This window comes from Gekko japonicus, unplaced genomic scaffold, assembly GCF_001447785.1.
Source record: "Gekko japonicus isolate JY-2015 unplaced genomic scaffold, Gekko_japonicus_V1.1 scaffold2335, whole genome shotgun sequence".
Classification (NCBI taxonomy): Eukaryota; Metazoa; Chordata; class Lepidosauria; order Squamata; family Gekkonidae; genus Gekko; species Gekko japonicus.
Genome location: NW_015168115.1, coordinates 228,956 through 248,508, shown reverse-complemented (window position 1 = coordinate 248,508; position 19,553 = coordinate 228,956). Strand labels below are relative to the sequence as shown.

General features: G+C 41.4%; 1 protein-coding gene across 1 annotated transcript in view; it reads left to right on the top strand.

Moving 5' to 3' along the window:
* COPB1 (coatomer protein complex subunit beta 1) overlaps positions 1–19,553 on the top strand; it is a 38,502-nt gene that overhangs the window by 758 nt on the left and 18,191 nt on the right. The window contains exons 2-12 of the mRNA XM_015414855.1: positions 2,678–2,828; positions 6,393–6,622; positions 10,729–10,898; positions 12,763–12,877; positions 13,059–13,151; positions 14,185–14,322; positions 15,096–15,215; positions 16,170–16,277; positions 16,375–16,521; positions 17,463–17,608; positions 18,787–18,883. Coding sequence (XP_015270341.1) covers positions 2,738–2,828; positions 6,393–6,622; positions 10,729–10,898; positions 12,763–12,877; positions 13,059–13,151; positions 14,185–14,322; positions 15,096–15,215; positions 16,170–16,277; positions 16,375–16,521; positions 17,463–17,608; positions 18,787–18,883 — 1,455 coding nt within the window. The 5' untranslated portion in view covers positions 2,678–2,737. The remainder of the gene's footprint in view (positions 1–2,677; positions 2,829–6,392; positions 6,623–10,728; positions 10,899–12,762; positions 12,878–13,058; positions 13,152–14,184; positions 14,323–15,095; positions 15,216–16,169; positions 16,278–16,374; positions 16,522–17,462; positions 17,609–18,786; positions 18,884–19,553) is intronic.

Genomic DNA, 19,553 nt, shown 5'->3' with positions numbered 1-19,553 from the left:
CCAATGCTCCCTCTAAGCTGTGAGGTCTTGTGAGCAAAAATTCCACTTTGTGAGCCACTGGCATGAAAGTTGTGAGCAAGTGATTTGTCTGCCGCATGGAGCCATCCTCCCTGAGCTGAGATAAAAATCTGTGAGCCGGAGTCTAAAGAACTGTGAGCTAGCTCACACTAACTCAGTTTAGAGGGAACACTGGACTGGGGACTAGCAGAGTCAAGGAGCCACGACGTGCAGGATGCAATGTATTCCAAAAAAAGAACTACAGAGACCTTTCTCTATAGTTTTGTTAACTTAGCTAGCACCTGTAATGGGTGGGGAGCAATATTCCCTCTAAGCTGTGTGAGCTGGAGGCTAAAAAACTGTGAGCTAGCTCACACTAGCTCAGCTTAGAGGAAACATTGGCTCCAGAGCAAGCTAATGTATGCAGTAGCCAAGTTGCTCGCTCACAATTTTAATGCCAGCAGCTCACCAAGTAGAATTTCTGCTCACAGGACTCGACAGCTTAGAGGGAGCAGTGGCCGTGGCTTGTCTCGAACAGCGTGTCTCTCTCGACGCACCTCGGATTCGAGGTCTCGTAGCGGGAAATGAAGCAACGTTTTCGGCTCTCGTGGGATAGAGGCCACTTCTTCAGAGGCTGTGCGTGGATCCTCCGTGTACACAGTCGTTTCTGTAGGAGGTGGAGGGGGGGGGCACCAATGCTCCCTCTAAGCTGTGGGGTCTTGTGAGCAAAAATTCCACTTTGTGAGCCACTGGCATGAAAGTTGTGAGCAAGTGATTTGACTCCTGTATAAATTTGTTTGCTCTGGAGCCCTCCTTCCTGAGCGAAGACAAAAATGTGTGAGCCGGAGGCTAAAAAACTATGAGCTAGCTCACACTAACTCAGCTTAGAGGGAACACTGGTGGGGACTAGCAGAGTCAAGGAGCCATGACGTGCAGGATGCAATGTATTCCAAAAAAAGAACTACAGAGACCTTTCTCTATAGTTTTGTTAACTTAGCTAGCACCTGTAATGGGTGGGGAGCAATATTCCCTCTAAGCTGTGGAGTCTTGTGAGCAAAAATCCTGCTTTGTGAGCGACTGGTATTAAGGTGAGTGAGCAATTTGGCTGCTGCCTAAATTAGCTTGCTCTGGAGCCCTCCTACAAAAATGTGTGAGCCGGAGGCTAAAGAACTGTGAGCTAGCTCACACTAACTCAGCTTAGAGGGAACACTGGTGGGGGAGCCCCATGCTTTGCCAAGGTAGTTTAATAGCTGTAGTGCAGTGATGGCGAACCTTTTAGAGACCGAGTGCCCAAACTGCGACCCAAAACCCACTTATTTATCGCAAAGTGCCAACATGGCAATTTAACCTGAATTTGCAGAAGAATTGTGACTTTTTAGGTCACCAACAGAATCTTTAGCTTAAGGACTGACTAGTATCCTGTGTACAGAGCAGAAGAGTGTTGTTGTTGACTTGTGGTGGCATTTTATCACACTGGAGGATGAGGAAGTAGATGGGCCCAATATGCTGATATCATTGGGTTCTGCAATAGTGTTGTTCAAGCGTATACACAAAAAAGTTTGGTTTGTTGTGTCAAAGTCTCTCTTAGGTGGCCCAATGTTGGTGGTAAGGAGCTGTTTTAAATTAGGGGGCTGTCTATAGGCAAGGAAAGTCTGCCACTCATGGCATCTGTGAGAGAACTATAAATATCCAGGGTGGGCATTAGTGGATCCAGGATCATTGATGATGCGTTGGACTGTTTTGAGCTGGGAGATGTAGGTGACCACTGGTGGTTATCTGCAGTTATTTTGGGGGGCATCTTGTAGTAGACTGTTTCTGGGTACCAGTCTAGCTTCATTACTCTGTTTCTTCCCTTCACTGAGTTGGTATTGTAGTCCCAGGAATTACTGTTATAAATCCTTTAGATGTGAGTTCCTAAATAAAAAGCTGTGCAAGATGCAGTTATATCATGTACAGAAGATACATGTCACAGTCAGTAGATTTTCAGTATAAAGTTGTGCTTATGTGCCTATTACAATAGTTGGACAACAGCATCCCAAAACCTGTCCTGGTTGCAAAAACTGTCCAGACTCAGGTTGAGCTTTGTTGGGCTACAGCCTGCTTCATGAGATGTGAGAAATGAAACCTTGATCAAAGATCTCTTTGTTTTATTGATCCCATAGACACTTTTTATTTTAAAACATCTCTTTCCTATCTGAGGTTTAATTTTGTTTATCTAATGAAGTGGGCTCTTGGCTACAAGGACTGTTGCTATGAAAAATCTGTTAGGTGTTAAGGTGTCACAAGATTCTTCATTGTGTTTGCTGCAACAGAGTATCCTGTAGTTAAACATAAATTAAGGCTTCTATAATTCCATTGTGCTAACAACAGAGCCTTCTGCCAGCACAAGAGGCTCTTCTATCACTGGGAAATTCTGCTGTTAGTGAAAGAGCTGTAGTATCCAACCAAATTTATTTATGATGATTAAGGTTGCAGTTTTTATGCACATGAACAGTTCCCTTGAAGTTTGGTTGTTGATGTTTGTTTTCTTGTAGGCACCATTTATATACAGTTTGTGGGCCCTTCAAAGAATCCTGCCCAAAAAATAGTTTACTTTTTTGTTACCAGTTTTGGAAGTTACTCTTAGTCTCCAAGTAAAAGCATGGTTATGAATTGTCTCTGTTAACCAAATGTTTTCTAGAGTTCCTGTTGTGCTTTGGAGAAGTTCTTCCATTCCTGAGACTCTTTAAGAGGAAACACAATGACAGCTGCAGAAAATGTATGTTATACATTAATTAATGTTCCAATGGACTCAGAACCACCATCTGAAATTAGCTTAAAGAATGACTTGGGTAAGTAAAATTCTCAGACTTTTTTCCCTATTTATGTATGTATTTCTAGTATCTATTAACTATACACACTGTCTACATGGCATTCAGAATGGAATGTGAGAAGATGGTAAAGCAACCTAGAATATAAGTGTAAAAAATACTAAAAACATTTTTAAAAGATCAAAAATTATACAGTGGCAGCCAATGCTCCCTCTAAGCTGTGGAGTCTTGTGAGCAAAAATTCTACTTTGTGAGCTGATGGCATTAAAATTGTGAGCGAGTGATTTGGCTACTGCATAAATTAGTTTGCTTTTGAGCCATCCTTCCTGAGCTAAGACAAAAATGTGTGAGCCGGAGGCTAAAAAACTGTGAGCTAGCTCACAGTAATTCAGCTTAGAGGGAACACTGGTGGCAGCTAAAAACATTAAGTTCAGCATACAGTTAATCAAAGCAAAGCATATTTCAAAACAGAAGAGTCAGCATTGGTTGCAAAGGATATTCAAGAGAGATCCAAGTAGATATCCCAAGGAAGTGCATTCCACAAAGTGGGTTACCTAATCTACTTCCTTGCCAGTCTCATCTGGGCTGACATGGTGGTGGCGGCTACAAGCATGGACGGCTTCAAGAGGGAATTAGATAAGCATATGGAGCAGAGGTCCATCAGTGGCTGTTAGCCACAAGGTATAGATAGGGACTCCGGGGCAAGTGATGCTCTGTATTTTTGGTGCTTGGGGGGGGTCAATAGTGTGAGGGCTCCTAGTGTCCTGGCCCCACTGCTGGACCTCCTGATATCACCTGGTATTTTTGGCCACTGTGTGACAGAGTGATGGACTGGATGGGCCATTGGCCTGATCCCACATTGGCTTCTCTTATGTTCTTATGTTCTTATCTCGCCTCCTGATATCAGGGAATGGAGAGGAGAATATTGAAGCAGACTCTTCCTGTGGTTGGAAAGCCCTAAGGTCAAAAATATCACTTTTAATTTTGCCTGGAAGTAAATAGGTAGCAAGTGCAGCTGAGCCAAAATTACCATTATGGCCTGCTCTCATTTAAAGCCAGACCACCAACATTTTAGCACCAGTAGTGCCATCTGAGCTGCCTTAGAGTGCAATTCAGTAGTCTAAGTATGGATGACGAAGGGAAGTTTTGAAAATACATGATCAAAAAAGCTGTGAGAATGGAGCAAAATGAAAAGGATCAAATTTCTTGTTGGTACAGGCTTGATACATTTTATATAGTACCCCATACATGACATTCTCTTTTGTGGATGCCCTTTTTAGATATTATTTCAGAGTAGGATGGATAAAGCAGTCTTGTCTGGGTGTTTGGTGATTGGTTTGCAAATCTCCCATCACTGCCCAGAAATGTGTTTTATCTTTTCTGTGTATTTGTATAGTGTAGCTGTAGATAAGTTGTTCAACAGTGAGAGCTAAATTGACAATATTCTGTGAAGCAGAGGGCTGCTGCTAATTTGTACGTTTCAGTTGCATATAACTAACAAAGTCTTCGTATAGTTTTCACAAACAGTACAGGTATTGAATGTTCGTTCAGAGGGAGATGTTATACTTAATTTCTGTATTCTTATTTTGCAACTGGTACTCTCAAATATGGGCAATTTGAATTAGCTCATGAAAAAAATCTTGGTGGTATCTTTGACCATATGTAATCAAGAGATTTTATCTTGCCACATTTTGATTCTGCAGCTTTCTTGACATCCGTTGTGTAAAATTTCCTGTGAAGTCATAAGAGTTAGAACTTAAAAAAAATTAAGCTCACGCTTCCCTTGATTAAAAAAAAACAAAACTGCTGGTTGCACAGAAACTTGTCAGGAGCTCCATGTCCAAACTGTATGTTTTCTGTGAACTTCTTTTGTGTTCAAGTGCTTGATTGACAAATAAAGAGCTGAGGATTTGTCCTTGCAAATAGGCCTTAATTACTCTGGATATTTTTTTAAAAGAGTGACGATTCTTTGTATAAAACACCTTGCAGTTTATGTCAATAAAAAATAACCTGCGGATGGCTGATAGTTTGCAGTTTACTTTCAGGTAGTCTTTGAGATGTCAAAAATAAGATAGAAGATGGAAGTATTTTACAGAGCAAACAGTGTGAATGACAGACTGAAGCCCAGTTGCTGTACTCTGGCACTGTAGTAATGAACAAATTGAGTGAAGAGGATGTGCAAGCATTGCTGAGATAGATGTTACTGCTCTGTATGTGCTCTGTGGCTTGCCGCTTTTGTACATTATGCAGCAACTGTAAAATGAGTTGTCTTCATTGATAGTTACCTCGGTGACATGAAGGCTGTACAATTCAAATACTGCCTACTCACTATCCAGCGATTTTGACTTGGCTCGGGGACACCCAAAATGATGCAAAACACTTCCAGAATTCTGGGACTAATCAAAATTGATCTCCTGGAATTTTGGGAGTGTTTCAAGGAGGTGCAGGAGTGGGAAGGGAAATGAGGAAATCGGTCTGGGAAACAGTTGTTAGAAGAGAGACACTGACAGACAGCTGATGGTCTGGCCTCCAGTCATGGCCCCTTTAATTTAAAAAGGGATGAGAATGAACTGATCCCAGACGTACCATGCCAGCAGTGCCTCTTCTGAAGGCTTCTCCCTTCTGTCATCACTGGAGGCAGCAGCTAGAAAATGGCGTGCAGCTGGCATGCTCCTAGACTTCTGTGAGATTTGGCTGTTGCAGTGGCTGTTTCTTCCCCTGCAACAAGGTGATTATTATTTTTAATAAGCAATTCAATAGTGTTGTACAGGGGTCATTTCGTAGAAAAAGAGCTAGGGGAACTCATTAGCATAACTCATTAGCATATGCCACACCCCCTGACATCAGGGGCCTGGCGGTGGACCTGCAAGGCCGGTGGGAGTGCGAGGAAGCCCCGCCAAGGCCCTCCCTGGCCCCAGGCAGGCAGGGGTGGGGAGAGGCAGGGAGGAAGCAACTTACCCTCCCTCTTCTCCTGCCTCCTCCTGGCTGAATGAGGGCCGGAAGCGGGGGGCGGGGCTTCGTCATGTGCCCCGCCCCCTGCACCTCACCCGGGGAACTGCGTTCCCCCGCGTTCCCCCCCGAAATGACCTCTGGTGTTGTATCATTATAACAGTATAGCAATGTGTGTACCAGGTTCTCTGAATTTCCAGCTTTCTTTTTTTTAAAGTAAGTCTGTAGCTCCCACCTGTTACAGAGATATGCCTTTTTCTTTATGTCTCTGCAATGAAAGGAGCTAGATAATTGCTTTTTTTAAATGAAAGCTGGGGATTCAGATAATTTGGGTTCCATATTGCCGTACTTTTTAATTACTTTTGAAGTGTCCATCCCTATCAGCAACACTTTCACTTTCCTTTCACTCTGTAGTATATGTACACAGGACGGCTGCATCAGAATACAGAAGAAACTCAGCTTTAGCTCAGAAGCCTTTCAAGGATCCTTCCGCATAGTAATAATAATGTCAGTGGTTGTAGTGGTCTTCAAAAAGTGAGCAAGTTGGAATAGTGGTCTGCAGTGCAGCAAAGTTTTGATATATATCAGCATGGACTGTGCTTCATCTTGTATTGAGCTGCTGTTTTTCTTTAACAGAAAAAGGAGATGTGAAGTCCAAGACTGAGGCCTTGAAGAAAGTAATCATAATGATCTTAAATGGTGAAAAGCTGCCAGGACTTCTGATGACTATTATTCGGTTTGTGCTGCCACTTCAAGACCACACCATCAAAAAACTGCTTTTAGTTTTTTGGGAGATCGTTCCTAAGACTACTCCAGATGGAAGACTGTTGCAAGAAATGATCCTTGTTTGTGATGCTTACAGAAAGGTAAATCTCTTTCTTACGTATTCCTATCATATCATATATGACAGATCGCAGTAATACCTGAAATTTCATGATGCAAAAAAGTTTACACTTGAATGGGCCAATATTTGTATGTGTAAGTGCGAATGGTTAGGCAGAAGACCAGTTGTCAAATAATACCAATACTTTCAGTCAACAGGATCGTATACTTGTGTGCAGGGTTTTCTTGTTGTTGTTTTTTGTTTTGAAAAAGAGGTGCTGGAACTCTCAAGAGGGAAATGAAGTTTCCAATCTGTATACTGAAAACTCATGAACTTTTAAACATTTTTAAAAGAATTTTGCCAAAGAGGTTCCAGAACTCCGTTCCGGAGCATTCCCCCAGGAAAAAAAGCCCTGCTTGCGTGTTGTATTATGTGCTTCCTAGAATACGTTCTGGCAGGGGTCATTTCGTAGAACAAGAGCTAGGGGAACTCATTAGCATAACTCATTAGCATATGCCACACCCCCTGACATCAGGGGCCCGGCGGTGGACCTGCATGACCAGCGGGAGTGCGAGGAAGCCCCGCCAAGGCCCTCCCTGGCCCCAGGCAGGCAGGGGTGGGGAGAGGCGGGGAGGAAGCAACTTACCCTCCCTCTTCTCCTGCCTCCTCCTGGCTGAATGAGGGCTGGAAGCAGGGCGGCCGGAAGCAGGGGGTGGGGCTTCATCATGTGCCCCACCCCCTGCACCTCACCCACGGGAACTGCGTTCCCCCGCGTTCCCCCCCGAAATGACCTCTGCGTTCTGGAGATTCTTAGGCTAAAGGTAGCCGGTTATTGGGTTATGCAATCTCTTCTCACAGTCACATTATTACCACTATACTGAACTGATATGATCAGAATATTAAGGAAGAGCTCACCTCTGGAACAGGGACTTAGACTTAGATCTTTTTTTCTCAAAGTGAGAAACAAATACCTATGAGTAGAACTGAGTATTCAGTGAATAGTTATAACATTTTTAAAAAAACCTCACTGGCAGAACTTATTCCAAAACATGGACCATACATACTAAACTGTGGAGCACAGAAACATGGCTTATGTATGATTTGGGTTGCTGGTGGAGATATCACAGCTGCCCTTATTTTGTTTGACTTTTATCCTGGCCTTCCTCTAAGGAGATTTAGGCAACATACACAGTCCCTCTCCTATCACCTTTTAACTTCACAACAGTCCTAAGTGAGGTTAAAATGAAAGGTATCGTGCTAAGGTCACTCAGTAAACTTCACAACAGAGTGGAGTTCTATACCCAAGTTTAACAGCTATACTATATTAGAATAGAATGTGATATAGGCTAAGGTAGTCCCATATTTTGCCGCATAATCCAGCAGACATCAGCAGAATCCAGACTGGCAATCGAAGTCACAGAGGAGCAACTGACAACCAGTTACAGCCTTAGCAACTGGTCAGATTTCTATAAAAATTCCTTCCCCGTGTGCTTTTGAGAACTCTGACTGTAGAATATCTATGCTGTCCAGCATGCAATTGAATCACAGTGGTTTTAATTATTTGCTGATTTTAGTGGATTAATATGTTTTAATTGTTCACTAGTTCCCTGGGTCTTTGGATACCAAATTAATTTTAGACTACAGAATTTCTCATTTCCTGTGCCTGTGGGCTGTGTACAATAAAACTTGCTTTGAGGTGAATGCTCTCCATATATATCGGGGCTACTGAGTTGCACATGATCTTGTAAAGAAGTATCATGCAGGATGCAGTTTTAATATTCCTATTAAAAAGTCTTAATTGGGCTTGAGTTCAATAAGTTTGTGACACAGAATAGCATCAGACAAAACTGTTACATGGTTTTGGTGATCCAGTGGTTAGAACATTGGACTTAGATTCTAATTCAAAAGGTTGCATCCAACCTTATTCCCTTCCTCTCCCCCCCCCCAATATACACACTGTTCCTGAATGTGCTTTTATTGCTGGTAGAAGAATGGGAGGGAGGTTCAGGAGATGGAAGCAGGGAAGTCTTTATCAGTTGAATTCTGATGATTGACATTAGGAACCATCCTTGTGGTGTTATGTGGAACTGTTAGGATTTCAGCCCAAGTTCTTGTTGATTTTTTCTTCTTAAGAACATAAGAGACGCCAATGTTGGATCAGGCCAAAGGCCCATCCAGTCCAACACTCTGTGTCACACAGTGGCCAGAAATACCAGTGCCATCAGGAGGTCCACCAGTAGGGCCAGGACGTTAGAAGCCCTCCCACTGTTGACCCCCCCCCCAGCACCAAGAAGACAGAGCATCACTTGCCCCAGAGCCCCTATCTATACCTTGTGGCTAATAGCCACTGATGGACCTCTGCTCCATATGCTTATCTAATTCCCTTTTGAAGCCGTCCATGCTGTTCATGCCTTCTTAAAAGGCAGCGAACTCATGTGTGTAATAAATATTCTATCTGGACAGCTTTTGGGCACGTCACTTTCTCAGATACATTTTGTAAAATGGAGCTGTATAATAAACTGCTTCATGGGGGTTATCAAAGTACAAGACAGTAACTTGGATCCAAAAATCCCTCTGCACAAGTGATTTCTCCTTGTGTGTGTGTGTGTGTGTGTGTGTGTGTGTGAGTGGTGTCACTGCCCTTCCCTTGGAGTTGCCTTGCTTGCTGCTCTGGAGGACTCCCTGATGCTGTCAAGCAACTTTCATAGCCAGTTGCAGCCTGGAAAGAAACGAAGGACCACCCTGCCTGTGCAAGTGGATCCAAGCCTGTAATGGAGATGACCACAATTCACACGAACAGTGCTAAATAGCAGCAATGTGTGTGAAAGCCACTGTGGTGTGATAGTGAAGAGATGGACTGGGATCTGAGAGACCCAGGTTCAAATCCTTACTCTGTAATAAAACTTACTTGGGGAGTTTGGGTCTCTCAGCCTAACCCACTTTACAGGGTTGTTGAGAGGACAGAATGAGGAAGGAGAACCATATATGCTGCCTTGAACTCCTTGAGGGAAGGGTGGGATAAAAATGTACTAAGTGGATAATTACATAGAGAGCCAGCGTAGTATAGTGGATAGTGTGTTGGACTAGGGTCTGGAAGGCCCATGTTCAAATCCCCAGTCTGCCATGGAGGCTCACTGCCTGACCTTTGTCTGGCTCCTTCTCTCAGCCTAACCTACTTCACAGGGTTGTCGTGAGGATAAACTGGAAAGAGGGGAGAATTATGTTGGAAGCCACTTTGAGTCCCCATTGGAGATAAAAGCAGGTTACTGGTAGTTTAGGAGCTGCGGTGGCTCAAGTGGTTAAGACGCTAAACTGCAGGCTGTGGAAGGTCGGTAGTTCAGCAGTTCGAGACCCGAGTGTGCCACATGACGGAGTGAGCTCCCGTCTCTAGTTCCAGCTCCTGCCAACCTAGGAGTTCGAAAGCAAGAAATTGCAAGTAGATAAATAGGTACCACTTTGGTGGGAAGGTAACAGCGTTCCGTGCGCCTTGTTGTTTAGTCATGCCGGCCACATGACCACGGAAACGTCTTCAGACAGCGCTGGCTCTTTGGCTTTGAAACGGAGATGAGCACCGCAACCGTAGAGTCAGATTCGACTGGCTTTCAAGCAAGAGAACCTTTACCTTACTGGTAGTTTATCATGCATGGATTATTATATTATCCCGTTGTGCCTTGTAAGCCGCCCTGAGCCTGCGTGCGGGGAGGGCGGGGTAGAAATGGAATTAAATAAATAAATAAATAAACTAAGGCTTTTTAGACTTGTAAGAGAAAGTATGTAAAATATAAAGAGAAGAGAAAGTATGTAAAATATAAATAAAAAGTATGTAAAATATAAAATATAAATTCTCATCTTAATACACAAATCCAAAATTCTGTTGCATGAAAGGATCCAAAATTGGATCCAAAATTCTGTTGCATGAAAGAAAGCAATTTCTCTTCAGAGGGGAGAGTACAGATTTTCCCCAGCCACAACATCTGTATCCTTCTCCTGAAAAGCTGCTGTTTTGATCGTAAGTCATATCTTTGTTGTAATAAGGAGTGTTCATTTTAAATTGCATTGCCTCTTCAAATTAGGAGGCTTAATAACTTTAGAAAAAGTGAAACCTAACACTTGATTTCCGGAAAATAAGATGTTGGTTTCATTGGCCAGGATCTTCAACATCCAAATGAATTTATTCGAGGCTCTACTCTGCGGTTTCTCTGCAAGCTCAAAGAAGCAGAGCTACTGGAACCTTTGATGCCAGCTATTCGTGCATGTCTGGAACATCGTCATAGCTATGTGCGCAGAAATGCAGTCCTTGCAATCTATACCATTTACAGGTAAATTCTGTGAAATTACCAAAGTCTCAAAATCTGAATTGTATATTACACTGGTGAATTCCCAAGTGATAACCTAAAGATGGTCAAGGCAAAATTCATTTTAATGTTTCCATTACTTCCTGTTCAGTGTATTAGGCCTATTTGCAATGGTGATTGTGGGCTCTCTTAACAAGTTAATTTAATGATACCAGAACTTGATTTTGCAGTACTTGGGCATTTAATAATGATCAGTACTGATTTCTATTTTTATTTTTCATCCAAATTATCTGGAAAAAAGTGATCAAATATCAAATTCTAATATCAGTACTAAAATATTAAAATCTTATCATTTATAAACTGAAAATCCTTAAACAGTACATAATGTTATCTGTTACAATTATATGATTGGAATTTGGTTGCTACTTCTGGCAAAGAATGCAGTGATTAAATAATTTCTTCTGTTTCTTTTGCTTATGCTACATTGACCTATTATTTGAGAGTGAGCTTAATTTAGTTTTGTGCATCTGTGATGGAATTGGTTATGAAAAACTGTGGTTATTTGATCCTAATGATGCCTGTTACAATCGTATTGCTATCTGTTCTGCAAATATCTCTTCACAAGTACACATCTGTACAGCTGAGAGATGAAGTTTTGTTAGGATGAAGAATAGTTAATTGCCATATTATGAAAGCTTCTTTGTTTTATGTCTGGTGTTGTGAGCCAATATCTTAATACTTCCAATTATCAATCAAAGTGTAGTTCCTCTATGTGTAGCCTGGGCCTGCCAAGATATAAACTAGTGCCAAGTCATTGTGACCAGTTGTGTGTTAAGAACCATTTATTTAAGGTTATTTTTGGTCTCCAAGAATGTCGGTTTATCTAAGATTTAAGAAAGAATTTAATACAAGCATTTTGTTGCGTGTTAAGTTTAATGGAAACTATAGTCCAGAAGACCCCTCTGTGTGCTGCTTTTCATTAACAGCTCATCTTACTATATTAGAAACTGTTTTAAAAACCACGGCAGCCTTCTCGAACAGGGCATTGAGATGCTTTGATGCAAGCCTTGGAAGCCCTGCTGATCACAAGGAGTTTGCATTGTGGCCTCTTCATTAGGGGATGGGCACAAACCAGGAAAACGCCTCATCATTGGGGATGGGCACAAACCAAACACTGAACTGGGAGATTCGTTCACAAGCTGAACTGGTTCATGTTTTGTGGCCCTGCAAACCCTGGTGAAAGGGACCACAGTCCCTTTAAATGGGGTTTGCAGAAAACCTGAAAACATCTGAGTGATGGGAAGCAGTCTGCTCCCCACTACTCAGCTGTTTCAGGCTGTCTTATATAGAAGACAATCTGCAGAAGACAACCTGAAAAACAGCTGAGCCATGGAGAGACGCCTCCCGTTGCTCAGCTGTTTTTGTTGCTTTTGCGGGGAACAGGAAGTAGGGGTATAAAAGGATTTGGAGTCCCTTAAAACTCCTGCTTTCTGCTCTATCCATGAATCACCACAAACTGTTTTAAATGTTTGTGGAAGCTTGTGACTGTAGACCCATCACAACTTTCAGTTTGCGAACCACGAACAGGGCAAAATTCATGATGAGTTTTGCTTCATGGTTCAGTTTGTGCCCATCCCTACTCATTGCCATAGCTTTGGTATAATTTCATTGCTAAGATTCACCCTATTAATAATCCTCTTCACTTACTATTTTAGAGGAGAGTTAATAGTTTATTCCTGCAGGAAGGATATATAATAAAATAAACCTTGCTTGTGTTCAAGCACACAGAAAGAGTGAGCAATGAGTGCTGCAGTATTCATATGTACTACTTTAGTTGTGGGGATATTGAGCGTTACAATTGTTACCGTTATCTGTTCTCTCTTAAAAGAAACTTTGAACATCTAATACCTGATGCCCCTGAACTGATCCATGATTTTCTGGTGAACGAGAAGGATGCAAGTTGCAAAAGAAATGCCTTCATGATGCTAATTCATGCAGATCAGGTAAAAACAATGGCCTGCAAATTGTCCCTCATTTTGAATTCTGTTTTACTGGTTTGATACTAATTACTGATTGCAAAGGTAGACTGAAAAGCCTCTGGTAGAATAAATAGTGATTAAATATTTAAGGATTATGAAATAGCAAAGCTCATACTTAAAAATATGTTCCTGTTTATTTCTGAAGGATCGAGCTTTGGACTACTTGAGTACCTGCATTGATCAAGTCCAGACATTTGGTGACATTCTCCAGCTGGTTATTGTGGAACTAATCTACAAGGTACAGGAAACAAAGAAACATACATTCTCTCTGAACAAAGTGTAGTCTAAACCAGACATTTAAGTGAACTTTTGTCCTTCCTGTAGTTTGGTTAAATCCTTGGAAGACTGGAAAAGAGATTGGGGCAGAAGCTTTAGTGGACTAGAACCCATTAGGCCAGATTTTTTTAAAGTGGTTTAGATCTTCATCTTTTCACAAGAGGAGATTCTTTAGCTTGTGAGGTGATGGGATATTCACCAATTTCCCCCTACTACCCATCCCCATATTATGCTCCATGCTGTTACCAAGGCTCCTCTGGCCCCCAGAAGCCACTTTTCACAAGTTATGGAGGGATGCAAAGGGGGAATTGGGAGGGGGGGAATAATTGTTCCACAAGCAGAACTCTTTTGCAGAGCTTTAGATCTAACCAGGGGTCATTTAGTAGAAAAACTCTGACTGAGGGCTGCTGGGAGCAGGGGGTGGGGCTTGTTGCGTGTGCCCGCCCCCTGGGCTCTTTACTGCCGGAGCTCCGCTCCTGTGCGCTCCTGCAGGAAATGACCCCTGGATCTAACCCATTGTTTTCTCTAATATGACACATTTTGAAAGAGACTTGCATCGGTGATATACTTCTTTTTGTTACTGTTAAAATATTTGTGGGCTTACTGCATTACTACTATCCTAGGTTTCACTGCCTACTGTAGTGTATGGTAATTTGGAGGGCTGGGAGCAGGGGGTGGGGCTTGTTGCGTGTGCCCGCCCCCTGGGCTCTTTACTGCCGGAGCTCCGCTCCTGTGCGCTCCTGCAGGAAATGACCCCTGGATCCAACCCATTGTTTTCTCTAATATGACACATTTTGAAAGAGACTTGTATCAGTGATATACTTTTTTTTGGTTACTTTTAATATATTTGTGGGCTTACTGCATTATTACTATCCTAGGTTCCACTGCTTACTGTAGTGTATGGTAATTTGGAGGGCTAAACAGCTTAACTGGATTTTTCCCTTTAAAAATGCTCGTTCTGCCCCTACTGTTTATAACCTTGCTTTCTCATCTAGGTTTGTCATGCTAATCCATCAGAAAGAGCACGGTTTATTCGCTGTATCTACAATTTGCTGCAGTCTTCAAGTCCTGCAGTGAAATACGAAGCAGCAGGTACATTAGTTACACTCTCCAGTGCGCCAACAGCAATCAAGGTACTGAAATGAATTCTGACTTTATAAAATATTGTCATGCTATCCTGAACTGTAGAATACATTTAGTATTACGGATTTAAGATTTGTGAATTAAAAATTGTTAGGACTGTCTTGTCTCTTGATTAGCAAATGGCTATGAACAGGATACGAGCGTTACATAAACAATTGTTTTATTTTAAATTAATATGCAAACACTTGGATAGTGCTTATTAGAGATCTGGTGACATTTCTCCGTTGTATGCTAGTGCTCCAGGTCAGGATGCAAGGAGGCCAATTTGAATTCTTCAGAGTTCTTCAAAGTTTTCGGAGTTCTGTCTCTTGATTGGCAGGTGGTTATGAACATAGTGTGAACAATCATTTTATTTTTAATTAATACGTAAACACTTAGTGGTCACTAGAGATTTGGCAGCCCTTTTTCAGCTGCTTGCTAGTGCTCCAGGTTAAAATACAAGGAAGCCGATTTAAATTGCTGATCACTGGATTTTGGTTTGTAAAATTTCTACTAGTTTAGAGGTGGTTGGTGATTTCCCCCCTAAAACTAGGAATCTGTAATGTTTCATAAATCGATTAGGGATGTGTTTAATGCTCCTTGCAGTTCTCACTGCACATCCTTATGTTTAAGTCTGAAATGGGAAATGCAATTGCAGTTACTGAAAAAAAAAAAATCTTTTTCTTAACTAATGGAACACTTTGCTTCTGTCACCTGCTTTATTTTCCCTGTTTTGATGCTTTCAATATACTGCAATTGAGAATCTTCATTCTTTTAATTTAAGGCAGCAGCTCAATGTTACATTGACCTGATTATTAAGGAAAGTGACAATAATGTGAAGCTTATTGTCTTGGATCGCTTGATTGAACTCAAGGATCACCCTGCTCACGAAAGAGTTTTACAAGTAAGGAAGCAGTAAAATACAATTACAGCAATATGATGTTATGGTAATCAGACTGGCTTTCGAGCAAGGGAACCTTTACCTTTTTAATCAGATAGTACATATGGTTTTGTTGTATTTTTGGATCTGCAATAACACATCTAACTGTCTTGGTGGGTCAACCTGAACAGTACGGGGGCAACTACATATTTCATGTGTCATGAAACCTTAGTTTTTTTTATAAATGAAAAATACTTTTGGGAAAGGCCGAAAGGGGATTCTCAACCCTCTCTAATGCCTGGGTTTGTTTGTTTTTTGTTCACTCAACCTCTTTCTCAACTGCGTTCTGCTGTGGGAGGTTTTTGATGTTTGTTTATGCACTTGGAACACTGCAGGAGGAAAAAGGGCTTAAGGGAAAAGACAGTTTGAGCGGGGAAACATCCTGTAGAAAAGGCAGCCTGTCTCCCATTCAAAAACTCCATTTTCAAAGGCTGCATTTCTTTCCTTTTTAAATCTGTACTTTGTTACGTGCATTTCTGCATCACATAGTTTCCCCATAGCTGTATGGAAGACAGTTCCCTTTTGATATGTTGTCAAAGGCTTTCACGGCCGGAATTCATTAGTTGTTGTAGATTTTCCGGGCTGTATGGCCATGGTCTTGGCATTGTAGTACCTGATGTTTCGCCAGCAGCTGGCGAACGCAGAAAGATGGAGTACTCTCTTTGTCAATGTGAGACACAGAGAGTACTCCATCTTTCTGTGTTATACCTCTTAGGTTGCCAGTCACAGCTGCTGGAGAAACGTCAGGTCCTACAATGCCACGACCACAGCCATACAGCCCGGAAAATCTACAACAACTAAAGTTCCCTTTTGCATTGTTAATTCCTTTTAATGTTCAAAAACTGTCATCTTAATCTTGCAGAAAAAAACAAGTGCACTTTTTAAAACTGATTACAAATAAAATGTATTTTGTTACAGGATCTGGTAATGGACATACTGAGAGTTTTGAGCACTCCAGATCTGGAAGTGCGCAAAAAGACCCTGCAGCTGGCGCTCGATCTTGTATCCTCCAGAAATGTAGAAGAGGTAAAATAAAAGTTCTTTTTTTATTTCTTTGCTTCATCAAGGCACGTAATTGATAATAATTGGTAACGGTTCTTTCCCCTGCCCCTCTTTTCCTTAGCTGGTGATAGTTTTAAAGAAAGAAGTGATTAAAACAAATAATGTGACAGAGCATGAAGACACGGATAAATACAGACAGTTACTTGTTCGCACATTACATTCTTGTAGCGTTCGGTTCCCTGACATGGCTGCAAATGTTATTCCTGTGGTAAGTAAATAATGCATTCATTTTCGCTATTCCAAAATTCTTGTTACAGTTTGTGTCTATAAATTTAGCCTGGATTAACCTTGTAGTTCAGGACTAATTCTGAGTAAGTCTCTTGGAGATCTTTGCCTTTGTTTACGTTAAATAGTTGCCTGTAAAACATTTTTCCTAGCCCAGATTAGTTTAACTGATTTGTAAATTAGCTGTTGTTTCTTATTTACTCCTGCCAACCTAGCAGTTCGAAAGCAAGAAATTGCAAGTAGATAAATAGGTACCACTTTGGTGGGAAGGTAACAGCGTTCCGTGCGCCTTGGTGTTTAGTCATGCCGGCCACATGACCACGGAAACGTCTTCGGACAGCGCTGGCTCTTCGGCTTTGAAACGGAGATGAGCACCGCAACCCTAGAGTCGAATTCGACTGGCTTTCGAGCAAGGGAAACCTTTACCTTTTACCTTATTTATTAAAAAGGGGAAAGAAAAAACGATAGTTGTATAGAAGCAAACTTGAAGGAGAAAGCAGCAGCATATAAGACTTAAAACTGTATGTATAATATGGTTAGACAACTGTATGAATTGTTAAATTCAGTTATAAAAAAGGTGAAGAGAAGTTTTACAGATAAGCAAAAGGTTCAGTTTCCTGGGAATTTCTGATATACAGGTTATTTACCTTCTGCACCCTTGCACAGGTCTGTCAATTTTAGAGGAGGCTGTGCAATGAGAAAATACTGGTGAATGATTCCGAAACATCCCCTTGTTCAGTTTGTTGTGTCAAACAATGGTCAGAGACAGATGTGTCAGGAAAACTTGAGCCCAAAAGATCAGTGAAGTTCACAGTGGTTCTGATAGAGATCTTATTTGTTTTCATTTCTCGCCTTTCTGCGATGGTTAGTGTCTCTTTCAAATTGTATGATGCCACAGTTTGTTCGTATTTGCTCTTCTCCTAGTTGATGGAGTTCCTCAGCGATTACAACGAAGCTGCAGCTGCCGATTTGTTGGAGTTCGTGCGTGAAGCCATCCAGCGTTTTGATAATCTCAGATTACTTATCGTAGAGAAGATGCTGGAAGTATTCCATGCTATTAAATCTGTCAAGTATGTTGAACATGCAACTCAATAATGTCCTACTCCTTATAATTAATTAAAGGGTGGTTATATCTCTAGAGTTACTGATATGGGGGACATTATCTGCGTGCCATTGACTTGGATCAAAATTCTAAAAAATATGCATTCCTTCGAACTCAGTTCAACTGTTGGCGTCAGTCTCAGTGCTTATATCTGTAATTGTCAACTGTGTTGCCTTCATATTTATCATACAGTAGCATTGATGATCTAGTCTTGGTCAGACGTCACAGGATAATGACATTAACCCATGACTGTGTTAAAAAGATCACTGAAGCAACAGTTGACGGCTCTTGAATAAAAAATGAACATATTGTGAATCAAGGGTGCTTAATAATGTTAAACTATACTGTTAATGTACTTGGTGTAACATGGTGTGATCCAGAAATCTTCCAAGATTTGTCTTACTGGAAACTAAGAATCTTGCTTTTCAAAACTGAAAAAGCAGTTTAAGTTGTTGAAGGAGAAACTGCTAGGGAAATTGAGGTGCGTGGATTGAGATTTGACATGTGCTATCTTGGGGAGCATGGTATGGCACCAAACAAAGTTTAAAAGGTTAGCCCAGTTATGTCCTTGTTATTAGTGACTGCTTACCCATTTGTATATTCTTGTTTCTCTGTTTCCTTTCCACGGATGCCAGATTTGCCTCTGCAGAACTCCTCTCCTAAAGGCCTGTGATGCATCCCTGAAATTCCGCAGGGCGCTTTTTGTAGCAGGAACTCCTTTGCATATTAGGCGACACACCTCTAATGTAGCCAATCCTCCAAGAGCTTACATTAGGCCCTGTAAGAAGAGCTCTGTAAGCTCCTGGAGGATTGGCTACGTTAGGGGCGTGTCGCCTGATATGCAAAGGAGTTCTTGCTACAAAAAGAGCCCTGCATAGGTCTTTTTTCTGCTTTTGGCAAAGAGAGGATGGTGGAAGGAGGACAAAGTTCTGCCTCTCTTCTGCTTGCCAGCGGGCAAATTGCTGCTTGCCCCTGGCAAAAAATAGAGGTGCAATTTGCTGCTCACCTTAGTAATATATACTTTCCACAGGCTTTGACATAGCTCCTTTCAGCTGAGATGGCTGCTGCTTTGCTTGTCGTCTATTAGGGTACAAAAGAAATCCTTCCCTTTCAGTAGTGAGGCTGACCTCTCACTTTGCTTTGTAGAATTTATCGAGGAGCGCTTTGGATTCTGGGAGAATACTGCAGTACACAGGAAGATATACAAAGTGTAATGACGGAAGTTCGTCGATCACTAGGGGAGGTATGTATTATCCATAAAAAGGTATTGTGGGCTTTTTTTGTACAGTTCAAAAAAGAAAAATACACCTGTGAAAGGCAGTGTAGCATTTTGAGATCAGTTGTGGTTACTGCGTTCTTGAGGATGTGATTTTATACTATTTACTTTTGAAATGAAAAAAAATACCATGCTAATAACAGTTTAGTAATTTCCACAATCAAAACCCTATCGTACTATTTGTTGGATACCCCATCCTGTTGGTTGTATTTGACTTACACAATGTAATCCACCTTGAAACTTAGTGAGAAAGGTGGACTACAAATAACATAAATAGATACTGACTCAAAGCATCACTACTGAAGTAATATTTGGTACTCTGATTAATAAATCATGAAATAAATGGTAATTTTATGGCAAATAGTGATAAGGGAAGAAGATCAAATGTAAAGAAAACAGTCGTGAGAATCTGACCCACAAATCAGGCAGTCAACAAGACTTGCAAAGAAAATGCTTTCTGGATATTATTGTCAACAAGCACTGCAACATAATGAACAAATTCCTTCAAATCATAAGAAAATAATATACAGAAAGCATTTAGGAGACACCTGGGATCCATCAGAAGCTTAGCAGCATATTTGAGCCTGAATACTTATTGAGATCGGACTCGACTGGCTTTCGAGCAAGGGAACCTTTA